At 51.2% G+C, this 26,772-nt stretch overlaps 1 protein-coding gene and 1 long non-coding RNA gene across 3 annotated transcripts; one reads left to right on the plus strand and one right to left on the minus strand.

The window, feature by feature from the left end:
* Positions 1 to 214: 214 nt before the first annotated feature.
* On the minus strand, positions 215 to 4,565 carry LOC118004258. The gene is made up of 3 exons (XR_004677522.1): positions 4,142 to 4,565; positions 3,909 to 4,015; positions 215 to 2,063 (listed from the first exon to the last, which is right to left on the minus strand). It is a non-coding gene; the product is annotated as an uncharacterized LOC118004258 (long non-coding RNA).
* APBB1 (amyloid beta precursor protein binding family B member 1) lies at positions 4,236 to 26,650 on the plus strand. Of its 2 annotated transcripts, none has more exons than XM_034995510.1 (14): positions 4,236 to 4,331; positions 11,834 to 12,568; positions 18,254 to 18,429; positions 18,530 to 18,586; positions 18,666 to 18,751; positions 18,865 to 18,928; positions 19,379 to 19,528; positions 19,902 to 20,029; positions 20,440 to 20,554; positions 20,695 to 20,779; positions 21,051 to 21,134; positions 25,552 to 25,667; positions 25,814 to 25,990; positions 26,075 to 26,650. In XM_034995510.1, the coding sequence occupies exons 2-14, from the start codon at positions 11,848 to 11,850 to the stop codon at positions 26,240 to 26,242; spliced, it is 2,127 nt and encodes a 708-aa protein (XP_034851401.1). In that variant the 5' UTR covers positions 4,236 to 4,331; positions 11,834 to 11,847; the 3' UTR covers positions 26,243 to 26,650. The 2 variants fall into 2 exon arrangements, with proteins under 2 accessions (XP_034851401.1, XP_034851400.1); XM_034995509.1 differs by lacking the exon at positions 4,236 to 4,331 and adding an exon at positions 4,565 to 4,734.
* The last annotated feature ends 122 nt before the right edge of the window (positions 26,651 to 26,772 follow it).

A 26,772-nucleotide genomic window follows, 5' to 3' on the forward strand; every position in this document is an offset into this window, starting at 1 on the left:
CCCCTCCCTTCCTCATGTGATGGTTCCCACTGGCGGAACCTAACCGGAACGAAGTGACAAAGGCATCTGAGAAATGTGGTTTTCAGATTTCCAGCCCTTTCCAGGGGAGGTTAGAGAAGAGTGGGTGTGGGGATGAGTTCCGGCAGGCAATATCTGCCACACAGATTCAGCATAACTCTTGGTTGCAAGTAATAAAACCCAACTCAAATTAATGTTAAGTACAAAGGAAATTTACTGACTTACGTGAATTTAGGCAGAGGTAAATATATATGTTAAAATGATGTTACCAGGCATTTGTCTCTCTCCACCCCTTAGCTCTGCTTTCTTTGAGTTGGTTTTGTTCTCAGGCAGGCTCTTTCCCGGTGGCAAGATGTCCACCAGGTTTGCCTTCTATGAGCACCTCTTGCCCAACGGTTGCAGGAAAATTCCTGGATCTGATTTCATCATGTGCTCATCTCTGAACTGATCACTTTGACCTGATGATGGGTTAGGAACCTAGCCACTGACGTGTGTATGAGACTGGGGTGATTCCTGTCTGAACCACATAGACTTAGAGTGGGGCGGGATGGATCTTTAAAGAACACTTACGTGCTATTACCAATAAGAAGGGGGGGGGTGCGCATGCTGTGCAGATTAACAACAAAAATGACATGTTCACTACAGGATAATAATTACCTTGTATGGTTTTTCTTGTTCTCCATCCAAACTTCTTCCCTTCCTCAGCTAAAGTCTTTGAAAATGTTGGTATCACTGGGCACGATACCCCTCAACCTCTTTCCTGCTCCACTTTATTAATTACCCTACCTATACCCTTGCCCTCTCCCCTTTCCTGTCAGCTTATAAAGTTAAGGTGTCTGATTCTTCTCCATAAGCCCTTGATCCTACCTCCTTTTGTTGCCTCCGGGATCTCCCTCCATCTCTCATCATCTTTTTTATTTTCAAATTCATCTTCTCTACTGGTATCTTTTTGTAGTTGATATCTATGTTTAAGTCTCTATCATCTTAAAAAAAAGAGACAAAACCAGAATCTTTAACTTCAGATCACTCTTCACGACAGTCTATTCTTCCTTACAAATTTCTCAAAAGGAAGGTCTGCACTTATTCTACTTCCTCATTTTCATTTGTTCAGTTCACTGCATTGTGGCTTCTGCCCTCATTTTCTGCTGACACAGATCGTATCATGGGGATCCAGGCCTTCAATGTTGCCAAATTCAAAGGATACTTTTTTGCCTTGAACTTATTGGAAATCTTTGCTGCATTTGATGCTGTTGACCACTTCTTCCTTCTTGAAAGTCTTTCCTCCCTTGGATTTCTTCCATGACATTACTCTCTGCTGATTCTTCTCTTACTGTTTCTTCTCAGTTTTCTTCTTAGCCTTTTTCTCCTCTGCTGGCTCCCCAAATACTGGTCCTCCTAGGATTCAGGCCTGGATCCTTTTCTCTTCTCACCCTATATGCTCTTCCTGGGAATGTATTAGAATAGTCCTCTTGAAGAAGGGTATCGAGCAAGCCCTTGCCAGGCCTAGCATGTGACTTATGAATTCCATTAATCTGGAAAGATTTTACTCCTTATAGATTTTCAAATGATAACAACACCCAGAAGAAAGAGGGTTTATTGAATCAACTACAAGAAAGATTGCAATATCAAAGCAATACTTATATGTAGTGGTAGAAAAGGTTGCCTTTGCTTCATTAAGTGTTTTTGCTGCTAATAGAGATGAAAGATCTATTCTCTCATATATGGTGCCAACTGCCTGGTAATGCTAAATGGTTGGTCTATTAATCCAAATAGGATAAAGTCAGTACTCTTGATAAGTGACTCTGGATAGATCTGCTTCTAATTCAAGTTTTTCCTAAATAGATCCAAGGTAATGATTTTAAAATATTGCTGCCTCAGAGGGACCCACATTGGTCAGAACCACACACTGAGCATCTAAGGCAATTCATAGGCTACCGGTTGCTCCTAGGTAGTGGAGAACATCAGAAGTGGGGAAGAGATACAATAGAGAGAGGATGAATGAAGGACACAGGTTGACTCCCCATTGATCAGGAAGCTCTGCAAACCTAGGAAGAGATCAGGGATTCATGAAGACTGTGTGTGTCTTCGCATGCATTACATGTGAACTGTACAATTTCCTTTTTACATCTTAGCTAATTAGACTCCTTTCTCCACCCTTCCCCACCCCCCGACTATCTGTGTGCCTCTGGTTAACAGAAGAGATTTTCCTGAATATTGCAGCCACCCTATTCAATGGGGTTGGGAAGACAAGTGTTCTGCTTTGTAAACTGGTGATATTTCTGGATTTTTTCATTTGCTCCAGCAGAAATCTGGATGTCATCTCTTTATTCCATAGCCAATCAATTGATTGATCACTTTTTGTGAATTCTACCTACTGAATATTTATTAAACCTATGCAACTTTCTCCATTCCTACTCCTACCACTATAATCATCTGCTACCTAGAACATCAATTGCCTCCTAACTGGTCCCCACACTGCCAATTTTGCTCTATCTATTCTCCACTTAGCAGCTGGAAGTGATCTTCTAAAATGCAAGGGTGGACATGCCACTCTCCTGCCTCAAACACTTTGATGATTTTCCATTCCCCTTAAAATAATGTCCAAAACCCTCAGCCTAATAGGCCCTTTTTGACTTGGTATGTACCCACCCTTTCCAGCTCATCTAATAAGATGAGAATACTTCTAATAAGAATACTTCACCATTATTACATCCATACTGGCCTTTTTGTACTTCTCCTTGGACTTGGAATAATTTTCTCTTCTGGCTGACCTCCCATCTCCTTTACCCCTTCCCCTCACATATGTGTCACTTCCTTATGAAAGCCTTCCCAAACCTCCCAGGCCAAATTTAGTCCACTCATAGCATCCTGTACATCTCCTTCAAGATACTCATCACATTTCTAACCACAAGTTTAATGTCTCATTCCTGTGTTAATTCAAGCTTCATGAAGATGGGGACTGAATCTTGTTTGTTTATATGTTCCTAGTACCAAGGACAGTGCCTCACACTTAATAACTATTTGTTGAAAGAGAATGAATGAATGAATGAATGAATGAATGAGGACACCTTTCGTCTTATGGGTAATTACTTGTCTTTCAAGAACCAAGGTCAGACGTTATATCCCTCAGGTTGGGTTACATTTAAATCTGATTCATTTTTGGATCCTTAGGTTCTAGGTTGGGATCTGGTACATGGTTCTTATATCATAGATGTTTGTCAAATCATAATAAACTCTTGGCCAGGAGATGATAATTATTGAAACCAAATGATGGGTATAGGAAGGCTCATTATACTGTTAAGTCTCCTTTTGTATATATTTGAAATATTCCTTAAAACATTTGTGTTCACCTCATGTTAAGTGAAAGTGTAGTCAAGGATGAGCTTGAGGCTTCTGGCTTGGGTAATCCAGTAGATGGTGGTGCCATTCACAGGGATGGACAAAGTGTACCTGCATCCAGGCGTGTGTGTGTGTGTGTGTTTTGGGGAGGGTCCTTTCTCACCCCAGTGAAACTTCTTAGGAGGCCAATAAAAGGGATGAGATAATGAGTTTAGATTTGGACACCTTTAGTTTTAGGTTTTACCTTGAGGGCTTCTCCAGTCAGTTGCTCCACAGTTAGCATTTACAATAAATTGAAACCTCTGCCTTAGAGGAATGGACCAAGAGAAGGTTTCTGGATAGTAACATTTCCCCTCATATCCTTGATGGCCTCTTGGCCACGGACCTGACCACTGGATACTATCCCACCATCTGCGCAGCATGGCACCCCTCCATTCCTTCCTTCATACTTTTCACCCACATTCTCCCTTTTTCCTTCCCTCTTATGAATTTCTACCGGGGGAGGATTTATTTTGTGTATCTGCTAGAGACCTAGGTGTCACAGCCTTTACCTTCACAGCAGGGCTAGAGTGTTAAGAAACATCTAGTTTTCAGTCTGATTTCATCACTTGTGACTGCAGGCAAGTCGCTTTACCTTTCTCCATCTCAGCATCTGTCTCTGAAAAATAAGGATAACAGTGGCATCTTCGCATGTCTGATGTGAGGATGAATGCCCGAAAAAGGTTTCACACGGAGCCTGGCACAGTGTAAGCGGTCAATCAACACGATCTATTACTATTATTACCAACGCGGTGTCCTCATCGCCTCTCCACCAGGACGTCAGGGACTGCTGCCGTAAGACTGGAGCCGGCGGACTCCTCGGAGCCCCTCCCCACGCGGCCTCGGCCCGGCCACCGCCACAGCCGCTCCCGCGCCAGCCTCGTCGGTGCGGCGCGCGCGGGGGGGTGCGCCCAGGGCCCTGCGGGGCGCGCTGGGTGAGTCCGGGGCCTCGCCGCGGAGGGCGGTGCCGGGCTGGGCAGGGGTCGGCCGAGGCAGGGGCAGAGCTCTGCGACCCGGGCCCAGGGCTGGCGGCTGGCCAGGGCGGCTGGGCGGTGGGGCGCACTGAGGCCCAAGGGTCCCGCAGGGCGCGGCCCTCGGGAGGCTGCGGCAAGAGTCGCCCGCGACGGGCTCGCGCGCCCGTGCCCGCTCGCCGCCCAAGATGGCGCCTCTCCGCGCCCCCCGCCCTCCCGCCCCGCGCGCGCCTCCGCCGCTCGGGGCGCGGCCCCGCGGCCCGCGCGCTCCAGGGCGGGGGATGTTGTGATGGAGAAGCCGCCGCGGAGCCGGAGCCCCGCAGCCTGAGCCACCTCCGCCACCTGGGCCTGGGGCCTCCCCGCGCAGGTAGGAGCTGCCCCTGCCCGGGCCCAGCCCTGGAGGTTGGATCCCGACCCCCAGCGGTCGGCGGACCCCGCAGCCCCTTCCCCGCGGCGGCCTGGGTCCCTCGGTCAGGCCCCATCCCCGCGGGCGTTCCTGCCGCCGCACGCATTCCGACCTCCGTCCTGTCCCCCCTTGTAGGTTCCACCTCGGTCCTCACAGGGTCCCCTCCCCAACCTTTACCTCGTGTCCCTCGGGTCTGGAGAGGGGCGAGAGTGGGGGACACGAAGCGAGGGGGCGATGGGGGAGGGGGATGGGGGAGGGGAGGTCAAGGGCAGGGAACGGGACGTGGGGTGAGATAGGCAGAGCCTTCACGGATTTCTGCAGGGTCCCAGGTCTGGAATCTGTCAAGCGGCATTCAGTTGCCCTCGGCGACCGAGGGGTGTGCCCTGGGGCCGGCTGTGTCCCCAGCTCAGCGGGAGGCCTAGCACTCGCAGAAGCACTCATTAAGAGCAGTTTTCCTACCGCCAATTCAGAGGTTATTCCGAACCTATTTGCATCTGCCTGTGCATTTCTTGCATTCCCAGCTCCTCCAGCGTAGTCCCATCTCTCTCTACTCTTTCAAAGCCAAAACCTTGACTACATTTGCTGTCTTCGTTTCGTTTTCTCACTTTCCATTCATTCTTTTTTTTTTTTAAAGATTTTATTTATTTATTTGAGAGAGAGAGAATAAGAGAGAGCAAGCACATGAGAGGGGGGAGGGTCAGAGGGAGAAGCAGACTCCCTGCCGAGCAGGGAGCCCGATGCGGGACTCGATCCTGGGACTCCAGGATCATGACCTGAGCCGAAGGCAGTCGCTTAACCAACTGAGCCACCCAGGCGCCCCCCATTCATTCTTAAAACCACTTCATTTGGTCTCTGTCGCTGACACCCACTGAAACTGCTGGAGCCAAGGTCACTAGAGACCTCCATGTGGCCGACTAGAATGGACACTTTTCTGTTATCCCCCTCTACCTTTTAGTAATATTCAGTGGTGTGTGTTAACTGTCCTGGAAGCATTTTTCTGGTTTCTCTTGTCTGGCATTGTCTGCTCCTTGGTGGTCTCATTTGCTACGTCCCTCCCATCCCTTTAGATGTTGGTAAAGCTCTTGATTCTGTCCTGAGCTGTGTTCTTTCATTCTGTACTTTCTCTTCTGGTATTTTATTCACTGCCAAGCCTTCAGATTTCATCTATATATGCTGATGATTCTCAGATGTGTGTATCTGGCCCAGACCTCTTTTCTGCACTCCATATCCAGCTGCCCTCATGACATCCCCATTGAAGTTCAACAGAAATTCCTTACCTACAGATCCCAAGCTGAATTATCTTCCATGTGTTCCCTCTCTACCCTTCTTCCAAATCTGTTCTTCTTTCAGCTCCCAGAAATGGCTACTTTCCAATGAGTTATCCAAGCTGGAATCCTGGGCAACATTTTAGATTAACCTCTCTCCCTCACCCTCTGCATCTAATGTCACCAAATTCTGTCACATCCACTACCTAAATATTTTTCAAATCCATTCGTTTCACTCCATCCTCACTGCTACCCAATTTAATCTAGGCCAAAACTCTTTTTTCCGCCCCCTCATTGCTCTAATAACATACCCTCTTGCCTACCTCCCATTAAATACTCTCAACACAGTGTGATCCTTTAAAAAAATTGCATCTATCTGATCATTTATTCATTCAACAAATAAACTTTGAGCACCTTTTATATATTAGGTAGTGTTAGGCACTGAAGATATAATTATGAACAAAATGGACTTTGATCTTGTCCCACAATCCAGGAGGGAATCAGATAAGAATAAAATGACAAGTGTAATAAATACCATGAAGCGGTGGTGGATGGTGCCTTGAGAATACATAAGAGCACAAGCTAAATTGGTCTGGGAGGTAGAGAGAGAGGACCAAGGAAGGCTTCTCTGAGAACATGACATTTGAACTCAGTTGTAAAGGATGAGCTCGAGTTAGTTAGGCTGAGGGTTAGCAAAAGGAGGTTCCAGGCAGAAGGGAACAATCACATGCAAACACCTTGTGGAAGGAGAGAGCATGATGTTTTCAAGGAATCGAAAGAAGGCCAGTGAGGCTGGAGAGCAGAGTGCTAAAGCCAGAGTGGAAGGCAGAGGCCACACTGAGCAGGACAGTTTAGGCCCCGTTAATGATTTTGATCTTAAGGTCTTTGTCCTTGGTGTGGATTGTGATGGTAATGGATGCAGAGAGTAGATGAAGTCCAGAAATTTTCCTCAGAGAGAAAATTATCAGTATCTGGGGATGGATTGAATGTGGGGAGTGAGGCAGATGGTAGTGTTAAGGATGGTACCCCTGCTTCTGATTTGCACAACAGAATGGGTGGTTATATCCCTCCATGAACCAGGATCCTGAAAGAGGACCAATAAGGGTGTGGGAGAGAGAAACATAAGCAGGCATGTTTGTTTGAGAGGCCTTTGAGACATCCCAACAGAGATGTTGAGTAGGAAGTTGAATGTACATGTCTGGAGCTCGGATGAGGGGTCTGAAATGGAGATGTAAATTTGGAAATGAGCAGTGTATAGGTGGCACCTGAAGCTCTGGGCACAAATAAATACTTACATTGAATATTTGATGAGAAAGAGGAAAGGGCGCAAGAACAAACCATGAGAAATCCCAGTTGTGTAACAGCCTGTAGAGGAAGGTGTCTAAGAAGCCGGCATAAGGGTCTAAGAAGCCACCGGACAGGAACTAGGGTGTAGGCAGAAAACTGAGAGATGTGGCATGAGGAAGCCGTGGGTGAAAGTTGGGTGAGAGGCGGGGTGTTGAGGGATGCTGAGAGTACAACCAAGATGATGTGACATAGGGTCACATTAGATGACATAGGGTCCTGCTGACCTTGGCAAGAGCTGTTACTGAGACATGCTGGGAGTGGAAGCAGGATTAGAGAGGGTTGAGCAGTGAGTGCAAGGTGAGGAAATGACAAGAGTGAGTAGAGAGAGATCTTTCAAGAAGTTTGCTTGAGCTGGGGAGAGAGAGAGAGAGGGAAGGCAGCTAGTGGCACTGGAGGAGCGTTGGTCAAGAAACATTCTGCTTGCAAGTTGGTAGATAGTGGATCCCATTGAGAAGGAGAGGTTGATTATGTAGAAGAGAAAATGGATACACAGTGGTATAAAATTCCTGGAAAGGCATGAAAGGAAGGAACCAAGCAACAGATGAAGCAGTTGGTCTTAGGAAGAAGGAGAAAAGGATAGGTGCTGAAGTCAGCCAATTTGTGTTTCTGGACATTCCTCAACTCCTGGCTTCCATTTCCTCTGTGAAGGAGGAGTGGGAGGTCCTCCTCTGGGAGGGAGACATGGTGCAGGGGGTGGTCCAAGGAGAGTTGTCTTGTCTCAACTTAAAAGTCCTTTCCTTAAGCAGCTCTTTGCTGATGTCTGGGCTGGAGTAAGACTCAGCCTCCTACTCCTGTAGTGCCTTGTTCCTCCCCCATCACAATACTCCATCATTTATTCAACAAACAGGGAGTGCACATCGGTGCCAGGGACTGGTCAGACACTGGCACTGCTCTGCATGGTAAGGGGTGGTTTCCCTGCTAAACTGTGTGCTCCACTAGGGAGGGACCATTGCTTTATAACTCATCACTCTTCCCCATGCCCAGCACAGTGCCTCGCAAATAATAAGCTGCAGGTTAGAGGAGTCTTTTTTTTTTTTTTTAGGTTAGAGGAGTCTTGACCTTGAGTAGGATGCACCCCCACCCCAGCTCCTTCAGGCTTAGTGGCCACTCTTTTAGCTCCTTGACTTGAGGGCTTCGCCCAGCTCCCGGCCTTGAGCCAGAATCCGTGTGGCTCTTTCCATCCTTTGAGAGGCTTCAGGTACACCTAACCCCAAAATGTGCCCCTTCTTGAGGATACTGGGCCACTGGTCATCCTTTGACCTCAAAAAATTAGGTGATGGTGCCACACAGTGCCTTGAGCCAGGTGCTTAGGCTTCAGTGCTGTTCACAACAGAGCTTCCTCATTTCTCCCCCAATACTTTTTGCCCTGGTGACCAGGGGGGACAGGACTGCCCTGGAGATGACCTGGTTCTTCACTGTCCCAGACTCACAGTGTATGTGCCTTTCCCAGATCACACCTCCAAGTGCTAAGGAGGTGGGTCCTATCCTGACCTCTTAAAAACCTGGCTGCATACACTGCTGCTTCAGAGAAGGGCTCGTCATCTCCGTGATCCTCTGAGCTTGCCGGAGTCACAGGTCTTCCACATCCTGACACTCATGGAGATGCCACCGTGGAACAGCCTTCGGGCCAGGATATTGGTTCACACTAACTCCCTCCCTCCCTTTTCCCAGATCTTGGTCCTCACTGCTCTGGGACCCCTGCCTTCTTGGGTGCAGTTCATCATTCTCCAGCACCCTCCCTAACAATCCCGTTGCCCACTCTCAGCCCACGGGGCCACACAAGCTTATCTCGGTGTCTGCTCCCACCTCCGAATTCTGAGTTCTGAGCCTCTGAATTCCTCTTACGTGACATCTGTCCCCTCCATCCTTCCCTTCTGTCCACACCGAGGGCCCACTTTGTGGCACACGCATAGTGCACGCTCCTTGGTAATGGGAATGTGAAGTTGAATAAGACACAGTCTCAGGCGTTTGGTTGGAATGGGGCACTGGGTATCGTGAGACACGGAGGAGGGGATGGTCCCCTGAGCATGAAGAGAGAGGACTAAACAGGAAAGGCACACTGCTTAGGAGTCGTGCCTGCCAAGTCAAGTTTTGAAACACGAGCAGAGGTTCTGACATGGGGAGACAGGATTCCAAGCCGGGGGAGCACTGTAAACAAAGAGCCAGGGCTGTCAGGGTGTGACATCTTCTAGAATCTTCCATACTTTGTGAGACTGGAATGTAAGGTGTGAAGGAGGCAGGGAATGGGGGAGGTCTGAGAGGTCATAGGGATTGGCTCAAGGAGGCTCTCAGTGTCCTGCTAGTGAGCACAGACTCTATCCTACAGGCAGCAGTGAGCCATCTAAGTTTTCCAACTGGGGAGTGACACAATCTGGTTTCCATTTTTGGAAGATTACTGTGGTTCTAGGTAGTGGCGGAGCTGTTTATTTTTCTCGTTTATGCCAGTGACCATGAGTTTGCTTATTGCCCAGGTGGAGCTACATCAAGCAGCCCAGCAGTTCCGCGTGAGGCAGACACCCAGACAGCATTTTTTTCACCCATGTCACAGATGTGTGCACAGAGTTGTGCTAGGGTCTGAGGGGGGAGGCGTGATGGAAAGGCATTGTGCACTGCGCCTGAGAGACAGCAGAGCCTTGCTCAGGCAGCCTAAAGCCCCGCACTGGCCACCTGTGCTCAGGGCTGAGAGCTACGCTGAGGTGCAGAGAGGGCCAGGGCAGGGGGTCAGGGGAGAGAGAACTCCTCGGTGGGGCCAGGGGAGAAATGGGGGAGAGAGAACCATACAGTGGGAGTCAGAGAGAGAGGTGAGTAGTGAGGGGCAGTCAGTGAGGGAGAGTTGTGTGATGGGGACAAGGGTCAAGGAGGGAGGGGGGACTCAGGGAGGGCATGGGGGGAAGTGGAAGGTAACGCAGTAGGAGCTAAGAGGGCCAGGATAAGGGAGAATTGGGTAGTGGTTGGTCAGAGAGAATGGCCTGCGAGGTGGTGGCAGTGAGGGCCCAGGGAGTAAGCACTTTACAGTGGGGGTCAGGGAAGGAGAGCAGTAGAGCAGTGGAAGGTGAGGCAGATGGGGAAGATGGAATGAGGCCTTGATGGTGGGATCATTGGGTGCTGTGGCTGGAAGGATAGGTAGGCGGAGAAGGTGATCCACAAAGGGCTTGTAGTGAGGCGGTCCAAGGGGACAGGAAGTGGGAGGGGGCTCTCACTGTGGAACAGGAGATGCCCTCACCTGAAGGGAAGATGGGATTTGGTTGGGCCACCACGAGCAGTGGTTGAGGCACAGTAACATGGCCAAAGTGTGTTTTCTGAAGCTGCTAAAATCAGGCCTCGAGGAGATAGGAGGGCAGAGTTATACATTCATTCAACAAATACTTATTGAATTCCTGTTCTGCACCAGGACTGTGTGAGGCTCTAGGCATACGGCATTGAAAAAAAAAAAAAAGACAAAATCCTCCACCATGAAACCGAAATTATAGTCATGAGGAGACAATCATTAAACAAATAGTAATAATAATATTGGTAAATAGCTTGACAGATGGTGCTAGGCACTAGGGAAGGTTTGGGTGTTGCTGAGAGAGGGCATGGTGGCCTGCAGTTTTAAAACAGTGTCGGGGAAAGCCTCACTGAGAAGGTGGTGTTTGGATCAAGACCTGAAGGGCTGGGGGGTACAGGGCAAAAGCCCCTGCAGTGAGCCAGGCATGGGGCATGATAGGGGCTGGCAGATGGAGTGGTGCCCCAAGTGAAATACTTTATAGATACACCCATCAGAATGTAGCTTCAGCTGGCCAAAGGAGCCATGGATTGGAGCTGACCGCCCTTCCTCTGTGACCTTCCTTCCCAGGTCCATGCCCTTGAAGGATGGGTCTGTAGCTCATTCTCTCCTATTCTCACAGTCCCTAGTAGGGCTGGGCTTTGGGGCTGGTTGGGCCCAGTGATTTATGATGATAGGAACGCTGCCTGGGGAGCTCACAGTAGGAGGCTGTGGATAGCAACGTGCTGAGAGGAAGGGGGTAGTCCGTGTCCAGTGTCCAGAACACATGAGCCAGTCCCACACCAGCTGGGTCCCTGGCACAGTAAGCCCCGGTCGGATCGGCTGGGGGTGGGGATGCACAGAGAGCCACTGTTTGGAGGCTCTGCCGTTGGGAGTGAGGGCAGAGCAGGGCTGGCTGTGCTGTCTCAGAGAGCTCAGGGCTGGGGATTTGGGGCCAGGGTGGACTGTAGGCGTGGCCCTAGCCTTTGGTGGAGATGGTGGTTGAGTGGGTGGTGGTGAGGGGGGACAGGAGTTGAGCCGAGTTGTTGTCATGGGAAAATAGCTCACAGGACACAGAGCAGTGGGTGCTGGTCTGCTGAGCATAAGGGAGATGAGGAGGTGCAGAGCACAGCCCCGGGCAGAAGCAGGGGTGCTGCTGTTCTGACCTGGAGGCTCAACACGGTCTCCTCTCCTCACCCCACAGGATCTGCCAAGGCCATGTCTGTTCCATCGTCACTGAGCCAGTCGGCCATTAATGCCAATAGCCACGGAGGCCCCGGCCTGAGCCTACCCCTGCCCCTGCACGCTGCCCACAACCAGCTGCTCAACTCCAAGCTGCAGGCCACGGCTGTGGGACCCAAGGACCTGCGCAGTGCCATGGGGGAGGGTGGTGGGCCTGAGCCAGGCCCTGCCAATGCCAAGTGGCTAAAGGAGGGCCAGAACCAGCTCCGGCGGGCTGCCACAGCTCATCGTGACCAGAACCGCAACGTGACCTTGACCCTGGCAGAGGAGGCCAGTCAGGAGCCTGAGATGGCACCCTTGGGCCCCAAAGGCCTGATGCACCTGTACTCTGAGCTGGAGCTCTCCGCCCACAATGCGGCCAACAGAGGGCTCCGAGGATCCGGCCTGATCATCAGCACCCAAGAGCAGGGGCCAGATGAAGGAGAGGAGAAGGCGGCAGGGGAGGCCGAGGAGGATGATGAGGAAGAGGATGAGGAGGAGGAGGAGGAGGACTTGTCTTCTCCCCAAGGGCTGCCTGAGCCCCCGGAGAGTGTGGAGGTGCCCCCCAGACCCCAGGCCCTTGCAGATGGTCCCCGAGAGCACAGCAAGAGTGCCAGCCTCCTGTTTGGCATGCGGAACAGTGCGGCCAGTGACGAGGACTCAAGCTGGGCTACCTTATCCCAGGGCAGTCCCTCCTACGGCTCCCCAGAGGACACAGGTACCTTATGGAACTTGACATGGGGAAGATGGGAGGGCAAGAGGGCAGAGGTCAGGCCTCTCCAAATCAAGGCCAGGGCCTGAGCCAGCGTGTGAGCTACAGAGCCCATGTCCTCAGTCCTCAGCAGGCTGTAACCAGGTTTTCCTGAATGAAACCATTCCTATATTCAGAATGCTTGCACAAACTGATAGGTCCATGCATCATGGACGCTGATGGACAGTGGGCTCTTTGCATTTATGGAGCATTACCAGGTACTGCCCTATGCTCAGCATTATCGTATTGAATCCTCACAATAATGTTGTGAGGTAGATACTATTATGATGCCCATAGTAAAGGTGATGAAAAGTAGGCCTGGAGAGGTGAGGTAGCTTTCCCATAGTCACAGACAGTCTGGGATCACAGTAGAACTGAGTCTAGGGGCGCCTGGGTGGCTCAGTCGTTAAGCATCTGCCTTCGGCTCAGGTCCTGATCCCAGGGTCCTGGGATCGAGCCCCGCATCGGGCTCCCTGCTCGGCGGGAAGCCTGCTTCTCCCTCTCCCACTCCCCCTGCTTGTGTTCCCTCTCTTGCTATGTCTCTGTCAAATAAATAAAATCTTTAAAAAAAAAATTAAAAAAAAAAAAAAAAAGAACTGAGTCTAGACCCGAGCTCTCGGCCCTGCTTACCCTGCCACTGAAGCGCACAGCACGGTAAGCCGGGTGCCCGTGAGCCGGCTTTTAACAGGCTGGATCTGGGGGCAGCATTACCTCCCCACACACATCTACTTGGAAAGACTGAGGTTGGGGCTTGTGTGCAGAGCACCACTCTGGGCATTGCAAGGATACTGTTTTGTATTCTTAGTATCAGGAATAGAATACTGTCTAAAAGTTGGGAAATAAAGGAAGAATAAATAGATCCTTGTTCATGGGGTGGGCAGGAGGAGAAAGTAGGTATTAGGCCTCCAAGGATTGATCAATGAATGTGTCCCATTTAAATACATTGAGTCTCCATATTTGCTGATGTCACATAGAGATGCAGAGTTGAGGAACAGAGGACAGAGATACTGGGTTGTAGCTACAAGCCCGGAGTTCTGTGGATTGGAGTGTAAGCAGAGACTAGGAAAGACTGGTGAGCACCTGGCAGCAGGCACTCTACCAGACCCCAGACTGGGGAGCCTTTGCAGGGGAGCATGCAGTTCATGAAGCCATGGAGTCAAGGGCATGCCAGAAACTTATTATGGACATTTTCAAACATCTACAAAAGTAGAGAGAATAGAATAGTGAGCCCAATTTACCCATGACCCAGTTTCAACAATTATCAACACATGACTAATCTTGCTGCATCTATACCCTGATCTACTCCTGGGCCCTAGCCTAGGTTATTTTGAAGCAAACAATCAAATCCATAAGTGTTTACCCATGCATTTCTAGAAAACAAAACTCTTAAAACAATGCACAATACCATTATCATGAGTACAAAAATTTAACAATAATTCCTTAATATTATCAAATATCCAGTGTTTACAATTTCCCAGTTGTTTAATAAATGACCCCTCACTCTGCAATTTAAAAAAATTTTGATTATTTGAATCAATAATCAAATAGTCCTAGACCTTTTGATGGTGGGTGTGTATCTTAAAGTTTCTTTTGAGCTGTATGTTATGCTTCCATCCCATGGTCTCTTTATTTTTGCTTGCAGGTTGTTGTTTTAAATTGGAGACACAGGGTTATTTGGCTTGGGTTTTCCATGGTCTGGATTTGCAGACTCTCTCCCTGTGGTGGCATTGAGCAGGTTTCTCTTCCCCTAGATGTCCTGCAAATTTGGTAGTGTGTTCTAGAGACTTGATCAGATTTGGATTTGAGAGTTTTTTGTGTTTTGCTTTTTGCAAGGACACCTCGTAGGTGGTATTGAGTACATCTATCAAAGGCAAAGTCTGATTGCCTCTCTTTTCTGTGATGTTAGTGGCTTTCGATGGTCATTGCTTGGACATCCTTTAAAGGGAGCAGCTGCTGCTTCACGCCAGCTGATTATTTATAGGGTTGGGCGGGGGAATGCAGTTGCAATGGGGCCAGTTCACGCCACTTTTCAAGGTAAACTGAAAACTGGACATTGATGTGAAATATCCCAATTTCTAAATGTTAGCAACCAATTCTGTTTTTTTTTTTTTAAAGCACCATGCAGGCCATACAAAATCTGAGTCTTGTATTGGTCTATAGGTTGCTAGTTTGCAGCCTCTGCTCTAGTGGGGGGGTGGTTTGAGTCAGAGGCCAAATATTGGAGGGCCTGCCGGGATGGTCAGTGCAGTAGCTGTACCTGTGAGCCTTCTGGGAGGAGGCTGGTGCTGCTGAAGATGTGGGAAGGGCCTGCTGGGCATGGGCATCGACCTCAGTGAGAGAGGATGGCCAAGGATCAAGCTCTGGTGGAGGCTCTGGAAAGTGGAGGGAGTGGTGTGGGGCCAGCCTAGGGAAGGGGCCGAGTCACTGCTTACTCTTTTGTAATTGTTGTGCCAAGATCATGAAGGCCACGGAGGAAGTCTGGGCTCCTGTAGGAATGGAGTAGAATTGAGCAAAAATTATTTTCTCCTTCCCAGCCACAAAGTTGTTGACTGAATGCATAAGTGCCTGAATGAATGTATGAGTGAGTGAATGAGTGAATGAAATTTACTACGTGTGTTGGGTTCATACTCGGTGCCAGGCTTGTCCTAAATGCTGAGAAGGCATACTACAGGGGACAGAGGTTCCTGCCCTTAGGGCACTCACAGTCTAGTGGGGGAGACAGAGATAGACAGGCAGCTCTGATCAGCGTGGTGAGCACTGGGATGGGGAGGTGCAGGAGGGGCACCCAGCCCTGCCTGTGTGTATGGTGGGGGAGAGGGGGTGGGTCAGTTTTGAGACATGGCCTTTACATGTATGCCTGAAGGAGGAGTGGGTGATAGTCAGGTGAAGATTGAGGGAGGGAGGGTGGGCTTGGAAAGGATGAGGGGCCTGCCAAGCAGGGAGAGACAAGGGGGGTGGAGGGTGATCAGAGATAAGGCTGCGAGGCAGAAGGTTAGGGGATCAGAACAGCACACACACCTGGGAGGAGTTTGAGTTCTATTCTGAGGGCAAGAGAAAACAATTAAGAGTATTAAAGTGGAGAATAGTTCAGCATTTTGGAACAATCATGTGGGCTGTAGTGTGCAGTCCAGATTGGAGGAGACTAGGCTGGAGGAGGGAGCCCACCTGTGAGGCTGTTGCAGTGATCCAGGTAAGAGTTGCAGGTAGTAGCTTGGACTACTGTACTGACATGGGGATGGAGAAGAGGAGAGAGCATTACGTGATTCACTGACTCCTGAGCAAATGGCTACACCTGGTTTCACCATGAAGGCATGCATGGATGGATGAATGAATGATACACAAACCTTTGAATTTGTGCATGAACACCTGAATGAGTTGATGCAAGAGTGAAGATGTACATTCCTGAATAAATGTGTGCATGTGGCACAAAGACCTGAGCAGGGCTTTGCTTGGAGGGAGATATGCCAGGCTCCAGAAGGGCCTCCCAGATGGTCAGAGGGGGGAGAGCAGCCCCTTCCAGGACAGATTGGAAGGATGAAGCTCTTTGAAGCAGGAAGGTACAAGCTACCAGGGATGGCAGATGGATTGGTGTGCGTGACTCAGTCAGAAGATGGTGAATTGGTCCCCAGATTCAAGAGGTGTACGACCCTTCATGAATAAGGGTGTGGCTGTGGAGGGCACGGTTGCCCTGGGTGCCGGTGTACCTGAAAGGTTTGACAGGAGAGCCCTGAAGGTGATGGAGGGTCCCTGGGGAAGAGCGGGTATTCTAATTCCCTGGGGCATGAGGGGAGGGGAGGGTGGAGGAAGATGAGGTGGTAATGGCTACCTAGAAGGCTGGACAGGCAAAAAGAGCCCCTCCTCTGTGGGCCCACCTCATTTGCAAACAGGGTAGTGAGACATCTTGCTCAAATAACTCTCCCATCAGGTGTGCAGCCACCTTGGGTAACCACACCTGCTCCCAGCCCCTCTGTGCCTGGTTGCCCAGCAGCCTGGGTCTGGGGACTGCCTGTATCCTCAGTGCTGTCTCTTGGACCAGTCAGGATTCCTGGTTTCCCTGGTAACGGGAAGCACGTCAGCAGTCTGGGCACTCCCAGCCATCCTGGTGCTGCGGTTGCCGAGGAGACGCTGCAGCCTAGCTGGGCCCTGGCAGGTGAGGGGGGCTGTGCTGGGAAGCCCCAAGCCCAACCTCAAGCTTGCTGGGGCCCAGCCCTTAAGGCCCACTTTTGGGCTCAAACTGCAGGACAGGTTCTGGGCAGGGGAGGGATCCCTGGGAGCCCTGAAGCCACACCCTTTTTGTGCTGAGAGCTACAGGCTTTGCAGGGCCCCAGGTGGCTAAGGTATTCCCAAGGGGCTGAGCTTCCTGGTGTCCCTAAGACTACATTTGACTGTGGTACTGTGGTGCCCGTTGCGGGGTGGGATGGAGATTCAGGATTGGGGGAGGGGAGCCAGGATTCGAAAGAAGAGATGTGAGCAGGAAGGGCTGGGGTCTTATGAGGAGCCTCCATCCCAACCCCAAGGAGGTCCCCTCCCATGGTGGTCCTGGCCCCTCCTTAGTGAGCGCCAGGCGGGGGAGGATCTTGCCTGGCAGGCGCTCTGCCCTGGTGAGAAGGGGGCGGGATGAGCTTTTCTCTGCAGCCCAGCACCAGGCTGTGAGCCCAGCTGGCTGGGCTGGAGGGGCTGTGAGGAGGGAGGGTGGAGGCAGGAGGGGCTGGGAACCAGCGCCATGTTCTCCCAGGACTTTTTCCTGGCCATCATCCTGCAGGACAGCAGCCCAGGTGAGGGGGCATGATGTGGGGTGGGGCTGGGTGGGGAGGAGAGGTAGAAGAGGCAGAAGCTGGGTTACGGAGCTGGAGTGGTGTGGCTCTGCTGGAAGAAGAGGGGTGTATGTCACAGGTATGTGTGCATGTGCAGAAAACGTTTGCCTGCATGTGTGTGTGGCAAGGGTCAGGGTGTGAGTGTGGCATTTGCACACATGTGGCAGAGGTTGACTGAGTGTGCATTCACTCTCTGGGTGGTACCCACACATGTGTAGGGGGTTGTTGTGGGTGTGGCTTCTGCACACGTGTGGTGGGAGCTGATACATATAACCGTCTGTGTGCATACGTCTGTGTATGGTGTCTGCCTTAGGGTATGGCTGGAGTTGGGGTACGTGTGTGTATGTTTGCCCCCGTACACGTGTGTGCCCCTGTGGTACCCGCCATCTCTGCTGGTATTTTCTGTGTGTGCACCCCCTTGTGTTGGTGGTGGCTGCACAGGTGTGTAGTAGGGCTTATATGTGTTGTGTGTCTGAGTGCACATGTGTGTGCAGGAGCTGCTGATAAGTGTGTGCACCTGAGATATGGATATGTATGATAGGAGGTCAGTTGGGGTCACCCAACCTCCTTCCCTACTCTCTGCCTTCCTCCTTCCCTCTATGTGGGCACATTAGTCAGGAGCAGGGTCCAGGAGGAGACCCGAGTCATGTCCCCTGCTGGTGGTCCCCCATGTTATGACTCCAGACTGCAAGCTCTAGGAGGAAGCAGGAACCTTGTGCTGGAGCCCTTCCCCCATCCCTTCCTCTCCACCATGGGGTCTCCGTGAGGGGGCTGGGCATAAGTACCCACTGTCTGCTTGTTGGGTGGGCAGACCCTCATCAGTCCCCCCACTCAGCAGATTCCTTTTGGAACCCCAACGCCTTCGAGACGGATTCCGACCTGCCGGCTGGATGGATGAGGGTCCAGGATACCTCAGGGACCTACTACTGGCACATCCCAACAGGGACCACCCAGTGGGAGCCCCCGGGCCGGGCCTCTCTCTCACAGGGGAGCAGCCCCCAAGAGGAGTCTCAGGTGAGCTCACAGGCCTGTTGTTCTTTTGTCCAGGGGTGGAGGGGTGGTGCTGCTGGAGTGATGTGAGCCACCCACTTACTACTCCCATCCCTCTTCCTAGCTCACTTGGACAGGCTTTGCCCACCGAGAAGGCTTTGAGGATGGAGAATTTTGGAAGGTGAGGGGACCTGCTTTATAATGGGGGAGCTGGAGAAGGGGCATCATTTTGGCCCTGACTCCTCTCTTCCCTTCCCAAGGATGAACCCAGTGAGGAGGCTCCTATGGATTTGGGACTGAAGGACCCTGAGGAGGGGACGTTGCCCTTCCCAGCTCAGGTCCTCAGGTGAGTGGGAAGGCATGATACAGTGGGCTGGCAAGGGATGGATCACTCTGGGAGGGGCCTTAGGACAGCTCCATGTTCGGGGATTTGTACCAAGTGTTACCATCTTCCTCCAGCCCAGAACCATTACCCCAAGAGGAGGAGAAGCTGCCCCCACGGAATGCCAACCCAGGGATCAAGGTTTGTTCAAGACCAATGCCCATTCCCCAGGCTGGGACTCCTCTGTGTGCAGGAGACCCCCTGTGTTGTGTTCTGGAGGGGCATCTCTGGTCTCAGGAAGCTCTCCCGGTCCTGAGTTAGGAGCTCTTCCAGTCTTAGCACAGATCCCCATGTCTGAGCCAGAGGCACGTCAGTGTTTAATTCAGCCAATCCAGTGCCTTGCCAGGGGGTCCATCGGGCTTGGCTCAGATGCCTCCTTGTACTGGCAGGGGTCTCCTCTGAGACCATCCCCCTCCCGCCAACTGTATCCTGTTTGGGGAGCTTTTCAGTCTTAGCTCAGAACACCCTCCCAGCTGCCAAGTTCTGAGTCAGGAACTCCTCTGCTCCTAGCAGAGAGAGCGTCCTGTGTTGGGGGCCCTCCAGTCCTAGCTCAGACCCGCTACCTCCCACCCCCTCTTCTGTGTCTGGCAGTGTTTCGCCGTGCGTTCCCTAGGCTGGGTGGAGATGACCGAGGAGGAGCTGGCCCCTGGACGCAGCAGCGTGGCCGTCAACAGCTGCATCCGTCAGCTCTCCTACCACAAGAACAATTTGCACGACCCCATGTCTGGGGGCTGGGGGGAGGTGAGGGCTGAGTTGGCCGTTATGGTTCAGCGGAGAAGGGGAGGGGGCTTGAGAGAAAGAAAGGGAGCTGGGCTGCTGGAGCAACGACTGGGGGAGGGAGGGGTCAACCCCGCAAGTGACAGCCCAGGGAGATGGGTGTGCGATCCCAGGTGGGGGCCTGGGGACGTGGCTTCTCACAGTGACCAGACGATAAAGGGAGTCACGTTAGAGATGGCAAATGTGACTCTAGTAGAGCGAGGCCTGCAGGGTGGGTGGTCCAACACCAAGGCCGGGGCCTCAGAGCTGTGGCTGACCTCCCCTGAGCTGGAGGTGGCAGAGATCAGCCACCTCCCCAGCTGGGGCTCCACTGAGTGCCTGCTTCCTGGGCCCGCAGGGAAAGGACCTGCTGCTACAGCTGGAGGACGAGACACTAAAGCTGGTGGAGCCGCAGAGTCAGGCCCTACTGCATGCCCAGCCCATCGTCAGCATTCGCGTTTGGGGCGTCGGGCGGGACAGCGGAAGGTGGGAGCTGGGCCTGGGATCCTAGGGTGGGGGCTCATCCAGCAGTCAGGGTGGGGGCCCTCCTTCCTAACTCTATTCTTTGCCTCTCTTGTGCTGCTGGACCCAGAGAGAGGTACTTATGTCTATTTACCTTGACTGTTCCTCCTCCCACACCTGGACCAGATGCCTCAAAGCACCCAAGTTCCCCTATTCTGCCCTTCCCCTTCCTGCCCGCTGTGCTCTCCCATTTTCCCCCACCTTGGCATGCTTGCCTGTCTACCCTCCAGCCAGAAGGCAGCACCCACAGGACACCATCCCAAGGGCAGAAGCCCTGAAGGAGCTGCAATGGACAGGGAGGGCATGGATGGGGTAGGGATGACGCCTCACACTGGATGGCACTGGGAGACACTGAGGTGCTCCTTCCCCAACAGGGACTTTGCCTACGTAGCTCGCGATAAGCTGACCCAGATGCTCAAGTGCCACGTGTTTCGCTGTGAGGCACCTGCCAAGAACATCGCCACCAGCCTGCATGAGATCTGCTCTAAGGCACGGCCCCCTCCGCTCCCTGGACTAGCTGCCACCTTTGCTCTACAAGGATGTGGGTGGGGTCATTGAGTGGGGGTGGGGGACTCCAGGGCAATGAAGCCCTAACAGACTCTCCCTCGCTCCTCCCCTCCTCTCCTCAGATCATGGCCGAAAGGCGTAATGCCCGCTGCTTGGTAAATGGACTCTCCCTGGACCACTCTAAACTGGTGGATGTCCCTTTCCAAGGTCAGTGCCACAACCCTGCCAGGTCCAGCTCAGCTTTGTTGGCAAAGGTGAGGTGACTCAAGAAGAGGCACAAGCTACTACGTGGACATGATAAAAAAAATGGGCACATGGAGACTAAATTCTTTGGATCAAATAAGTTAAAGGGAGATGGGGAAGGAGTGGAGGTAGGTAGGGCTTTGGCTGGGTGCATACCCAGCTTATGCCCTGGTGGTGGGGACTGAGAGTGAGCAAGGTCTGCCACCACGACTGATCCTCCTTTTCTTTCCCACAGTGGAATTTCCAGCGCCTAAGAATGAGTTGGTACAAAAGTTCCAAGTCTATTACCTGGGGAATGTGCCTGTTGCTAAACCTGTTGGTATGTGTGTTCTTCTTCTCCCAGGGACCACTGCCCACCCTCTGCTTCCCAATGCCTTTTTTTACCAGAACTTCCTCATGCTTGATGTCACCCCGCTCTTTAAAATGCATCCCGCCTCGTGTACCTCTGTCCCATCTGCATTCTGTGTCCTGCCTATAGCAGCAGTTGGCCTTCATTGAGTTTGAACCAATGAACCAGGCACATCGGGAGATGCACTCTTGGATTCCACGGAAAAGCTTTGATTGGGTTGGGAGGCAGGTCTTAGATGACTGGAAATACTGGGAGCTGGGTTTGGTGTTGCAGCACTAACAATGAGCTGTGAGCATCCAGAGAGGAAGCAGTGAGCATAACTGTGACATGCTTTATTGCTTGTGAAGTACTTCCTTATATGTCATTCAAGTCTTGACGATCCTGTGAGGTTGGGATTATGGTAATACCCATTTTGTAGATAAGGAAACTGAGAGTAGAGACTATCTGGTTCTCTCTTTTATTTCTAGTGCTTTCACGGTACTGTTATTTATGTGTTCATTCACTTAACAAATACCTATGAAGCCCACCATGTGCTGGGTCCTGGGCGAACAATGACCACAGCTTTCGTGGAGGTTACGGAAGGTTACAGCAGAAAAAACAAAACAAAACAAGAATTAGTCAAATAATCATATTAATAATAAATGTGTAATTATGAATTGAGTCATTCATTGAAAGAAAGCTGCAAGGTGCTATAAAACTATGTTGGAAAAGACTTCCTTGAGAAATTGACATTTGAACTGAGATCAAAAACTGAATGGGAGCTAATGTGGTAAAGTGGGATGGAGATAGGAATAAAGCAGGGGAAGACAATTCCAGGCAGGGTGAACAGTGTAGAAGAGGACCCACTGTGGAAGTACTTTGGTACTTCAAATGCATGGAGAGAAGGCCACTGGAGCCAGATGAGGCTGGGAGCTGGGTGGCAGTCAGACCTTATGGGACCTCAGAGGCCACATTAACCATTTGTTCTTCATCCTGAGAGCAGCAAGGAGCTATAGCTGAGTTTTCAGGAAAGCACTTGGTATAATCAGATTTGAATTTTGTAAAAGTTGGCTTTGGCTGTACCATGGAAAAAGATGTTTAGCAGGTGGATGTGGATGTGAGGAATCAATTAGGGGGATCTTGGGTAGTCATGGGATAAGAAGAGTATCATGGACTATGGTGGAACTGAGGAAGAGCGTGCAGATTCAAGAGGTGTTTAGATAATTAAAATCAACAGGTCTTGGTGATTGACTGGATGTGGGATGAGGGACAGGCATTCAGGCTGACCCCTGACTTCCTGGTTTTGGGAATTAACGGATGGTGATGCCATTCTTTAAAGGTAGCAGATATTGGAAGAGGCCAGTTTTGGTATGGAGATTGGAGTTCAGTTTCGGACATGCCGAGTTTGACGGGGAAGCTGAGTGACAAACTCAGGTTGGCAGTTGGATTCACAGAGGAGAGGTCTGGGTTGCAGATTCAAATGTGGCATTATTGGGTTATAGAGGTAATCAAAACCATGAGTGTGGCAGCCCACAGTGAAAAGAGAAATGAGGGTAGGCCTAGCTTTTAGATCCCCCAGCATTTAATGGACAGAGGAGGATGAAATTGATAAAGATTGTGGGAGCAGAAGGAGAGGGGAGGGAGGCAAAAAGGAGAGTGCTTTAAGAAGTGGTCAGGTGTCATATCAAAAGATACTTAGGAAGAACTCAGCTGTTTGGTGGATGGATAAATGAACAAACAAATGAAACAATGAATGAGACTTGCCTCAAATGACATGGCCAGGAGATGGTAGGCGTAGGACTCAAACCTGGTCATCCTCAATTCTCTGCTCTTCCCCTCAAACCACGCTGACTTTAATGACCAGCACCTTATATCCTATAAGGGAACCCTTCTTAGAAAGGATGGGGATTGAGGTGGGGTTCGAAAGAAGGCCTGGACTTGCAAAGGGGAGTTGGTATACCAGTTGGATTCAATGGCAGTGCCACAGACATGGAGCTGGAGGTGAGAAAATCATGCTCAGGGAGCAAGAAGGAAGGTTGGCTGACCTCTGCACGTTTGCTTTCATTTCTTTCTGCCTTTTGCCCTCAGCTTTCAAACCCTTGTTGCCTCTTCCAGTTATTACCCCTACTCCCCTATCTACCCACCACCTTACACAGGTTCTCACTGTGATGAAGCAACTGTCTGCGATCCTTGATTGCCCCCTCTGCTGCCCGTCACTTCCATGGGTCTGCTCTATTGAGTCCCTAAACTCACTTCCTGCTTTGTCTTATGCTCCCTTTTTAACCTCCAGGAGTTTAACATTGGCTCCTCCTGAAGCTGCAATATTCGTAAATCATTCATTTATTCAACAAGTGACTATTGGATGCCTGATTGTTCCAGGCACTATTCTAGGTTCTTGGTACACATTAATGAACAAAACTGACAGATTCTTGCCTTCAGGTAGCTGACCTTCTAGCCGGGAGAGACAGACAATAACCAAATTATGTAGTATGTTGGAAGGCAACAATTGATGTGGAAAAAAAAATGCACAGTAGTATAAGGGGGTTTGGGAGTGCAGGGCTGGGGGTCAGGGTATAGGTTTTAATCCTGAGTTGTCACCAAATACGGCAGACTGTTTCTAGGCCACATTGCTCCACTACTTTACCCACCTCTATGCTGATCCTCCCCATGCTCCAAGGCCAAACCCCACCCCCATGGCCCTAAGAGCTTATTAAGTTGTTTGACTTTGATACCTTGTCCACACTTACGGTCTTCGAGATTTTCCACTGACTGACATAAATGTCAAACACACCACAGCCCTTGGCAATCGGACCTGACCCACTCAGGAACTGCCTGTGTGTTCACCCTTCTATGGGCTCCTAGCTTACTTGGTTATACCAGTTTGGATGCACTGGCCCATGTTGCCTTGAGGGTGTCTTGCTCATGCATCTGGAATTCCTTAAGTAGATAAGCCCTGTGCTGGGACTGGGGACACAGATGAAATAAACTTGCCTTCTGTCCTTGAGATGTGCTAAGAGTTGTCCCAGCAACATTCCCTCTCTGCCCTGCAGCAGGGAAGGGTTCCTGGGTGGGGCCTGGGTGATCCCTGAAGGATGAGAATTGGGAGTTCTCACATAGTCAAGAGGGAGAGGGCACTCCAGACAGAGGCTTTTCCAGTTACAGCCTGTGTCCCTTGAGGGCATCCTCTTCTCTTACTTTGTATTCCCCATCTGCCTACCAGGGCATTTGCCAAGATTAAATGTTAATAAATGCTACATAAATCATTTGAAGCTCAGGGAGCTATAAAATATGAGGCTTGACAGCTCAGATGAGGCCAGTTTTTGGAGGACTTGCATGCTTGGGAGAGGAATTTGGCCTTGATCCAGCCAGAGGTAAGATGAGCAAGGCCAAGAAGAGAGAGGACTTTCGAGGAAGACATTTGTCCTCTTCCTTGTCCTCTGCCCACAAAGGGTCCATGTGGTCTGCTCCTGTGGGAGCCCAGAGGCACTGAAAGGGGCGAGAGGACCCAGGAGTGGGCCACAAAGCTGCATGCTTCCACGTTGGCATGGTTTCCTCTAACCTCTTCTCTGCGAAGGTAAAGACTCAGTAGATCGCACAGCCCATTCATGAGTAGTGCAGGGACCGGAGCCCATACCCCCACCATGCCCCATGTCCTGCTTCTGCCCCGGTTCTCTGCTGAGTGCCAGCAAGAGTGAAGTGTTTAATAGCAGTCTGAGGTGGAGGGAACCACTGTGTTACAGGGGGATGTTGATTGATCTAAAAGCTAGGAACCTGGCATTACTTGTCCTTTTAGCACATTCTAGAAATTACTGAAATTACTGAATCCAACTAAGATTTGACAGTCCTTCAAGTTCTGAAAACTAGAAATAAAGAGAAGGAGCAGGGGAACTGTAAGCTTCAGTTTCCTTATCTGTAAAATGGTGATAAAAGAATCAGTTGAGAGATTGTTGTAAGGTGTACGTGGGGTTGTGCACTGTAATGGATGGCATGCACGGCAGGACACAAGTCAACACACCTCAAGTGGATATAAAACAAAGGTTGGGTCTTGGGAGAGGAGGGGCTTATAGGGGCTGATTTGGGAGTCCTTGTGGTATGATGCAGTATGATGTCTGAATGTGGGTGAACACTGAGAGCCAAGATAAGGGGGGGTCAGAGCTTCAGGGAGTCAGTTCATTTTGGAGGCTGAAGGAAGAGGCAGAGTCAAGTGAAGAAAACCAAGCCTAGGATTCAATATGGAAGAAACCAGAAAAGTGCTAAATCACTGAAGCCAAGGAGGAGGGCACCAAGGAAGGGAGACCTGTGCAGCATCATCTAGGGCTGTTGACTGGTGAAGTGGGGATGGAGCAAAGGCCCTGGGGTATCCTCTCCCCACCCCTAGTGGTGTCATGTTTGTGTCCTTATCTTCCAGGGGTAGATGTGATAAATGGGGCCCTGGAGTCAGTCCTGGCCTCCAGTAGCCGTGAGCAGTGGACCCCAAGTCACGTCAGCGTGGCCCCTGCTACCCTTACCATCTTGCATCAGCAGGTAAAGACTGCGGTGGGAGAAGGCCTGGCTGAGCCTTGCCATGGAGGGGAGCCTGGGGGGTTGAGGAAGAGCTGCCAGTAAGGTGGATGTGCCCAGTGGAAGAGAGGGTTGGGCTGTTCCTTTCTAACTGGATTCCATCCCTCTAGACGGAAGCAGTGCTGGGGGAATGTCGGGTGCGTTTCCTCTCCTTCCTGGCTGTGGGCAGAGATGTCCACACATTTGCATTCATCATGGCTGCCGGCCCAGCCTCCTTCTGCTGCCACATGTTCTGGTGCGAGCCCAATGCCGCCAGCCTCTCAGAGGCCGTGCAGGCTGCGTGCATGGTAAGCGGGTAGGGTGGTGCAGTGATGACGCCCACCTCACAGGGGGCAGGCTGGAGAGTGACTGCTCCACCTGCCTCTTTGCAGCTCCGCTACCAGAAGTGTCTGGATGCACGCTCCCAGGCCTCCACCTCCTGCCTCCCAGCACCCCCTGCTGAGTCTGTTGCCCGGCGTGTAGGGTGGACTGTCCGCAGGGGCGTTCAGTCGCTGTGGGGTTCCCTCAAACCCAAACGCCTGGGGGCCCATACCCCCTGAAGCCCTCAGTCCTCCTTCCACCTGCTTGCATTGGGTCCCAGGGAACTCAAGGGTATGGGGCAGGGAGGGGCCCTAGAGGCTATTGTTAGGCCTCAGGCCCCCCCCCCCCAAAGTTGCCCCTCCCCAGTAGCTGGGGTTCCCTGCCTAGGGGCTGGGGAGAGAGAGACCTAATCCCTGCAAGGAAGTGACAATACTGGATTGATAAGGGGAGCAAGAAGCAAGGCCAGCCCCGGGCTCTCCACCCCCACATTTCAGGTGGAGCAGGAGGAACTGGTGTAGGCCAGGCCCCATCTTGGTAGGGTCCGGCAGGGGCAGGAGGGGACTGGTTCAGGCATGGGTCCCTTCCCCCCTGTTCCATGGCACCTCTGCTGTACTGATACCACTAATAAAGTCTGTCTGCCCTGCTAAGCCGTGTGCCTTCCTGTGCCTGCATTACACCATCACCTGCAGTACCCTCATCCCTCAGTTAGGATCATAGTCCCAAAGCCACCTTGCCCTCCCCACTTTATTTTTTTTATTATTATTATTTT

This window comes from Mirounga leonina, unplaced genomic scaffold (assembly GCF_011800145.1).
Source record: "Mirounga leonina isolate KUSES-001 unplaced genomic scaffold, KU_Mleo_1.0 Mir_92, whole genome shotgun sequence".
Lineage (NCBI taxonomy): Eukaryota > Metazoa > Chordata > Mammalia > Carnivora > Phocidae > Mirounga > Mirounga leonina.

Excerpts from the sequence above, each read along its gene's own strand:
- APBB1 (XM_034995510.1), top strand. The coding sequence starts at position 11,848 with ATGTCTGTTCCATCGTCACTGAGCCAGTCGGCCATTAATGCCAATAGC. Across the intron at positions 20,030-20,439 it reads GTCGGGCGGGACAGCGGAAG|GGACTTTGCCTACGTAGCTC; the intron begins GTGGGAGCTGGG and ends CTTCCCCAACAG. Across the intron at positions 20,555-20,694 it reads TGCATGAGATCTGCTCTAAG|ATCATGGCCGAAAGGCGTAA; the intron begins GCACGGCCCCCT and ends TCCTCTCCTCAG.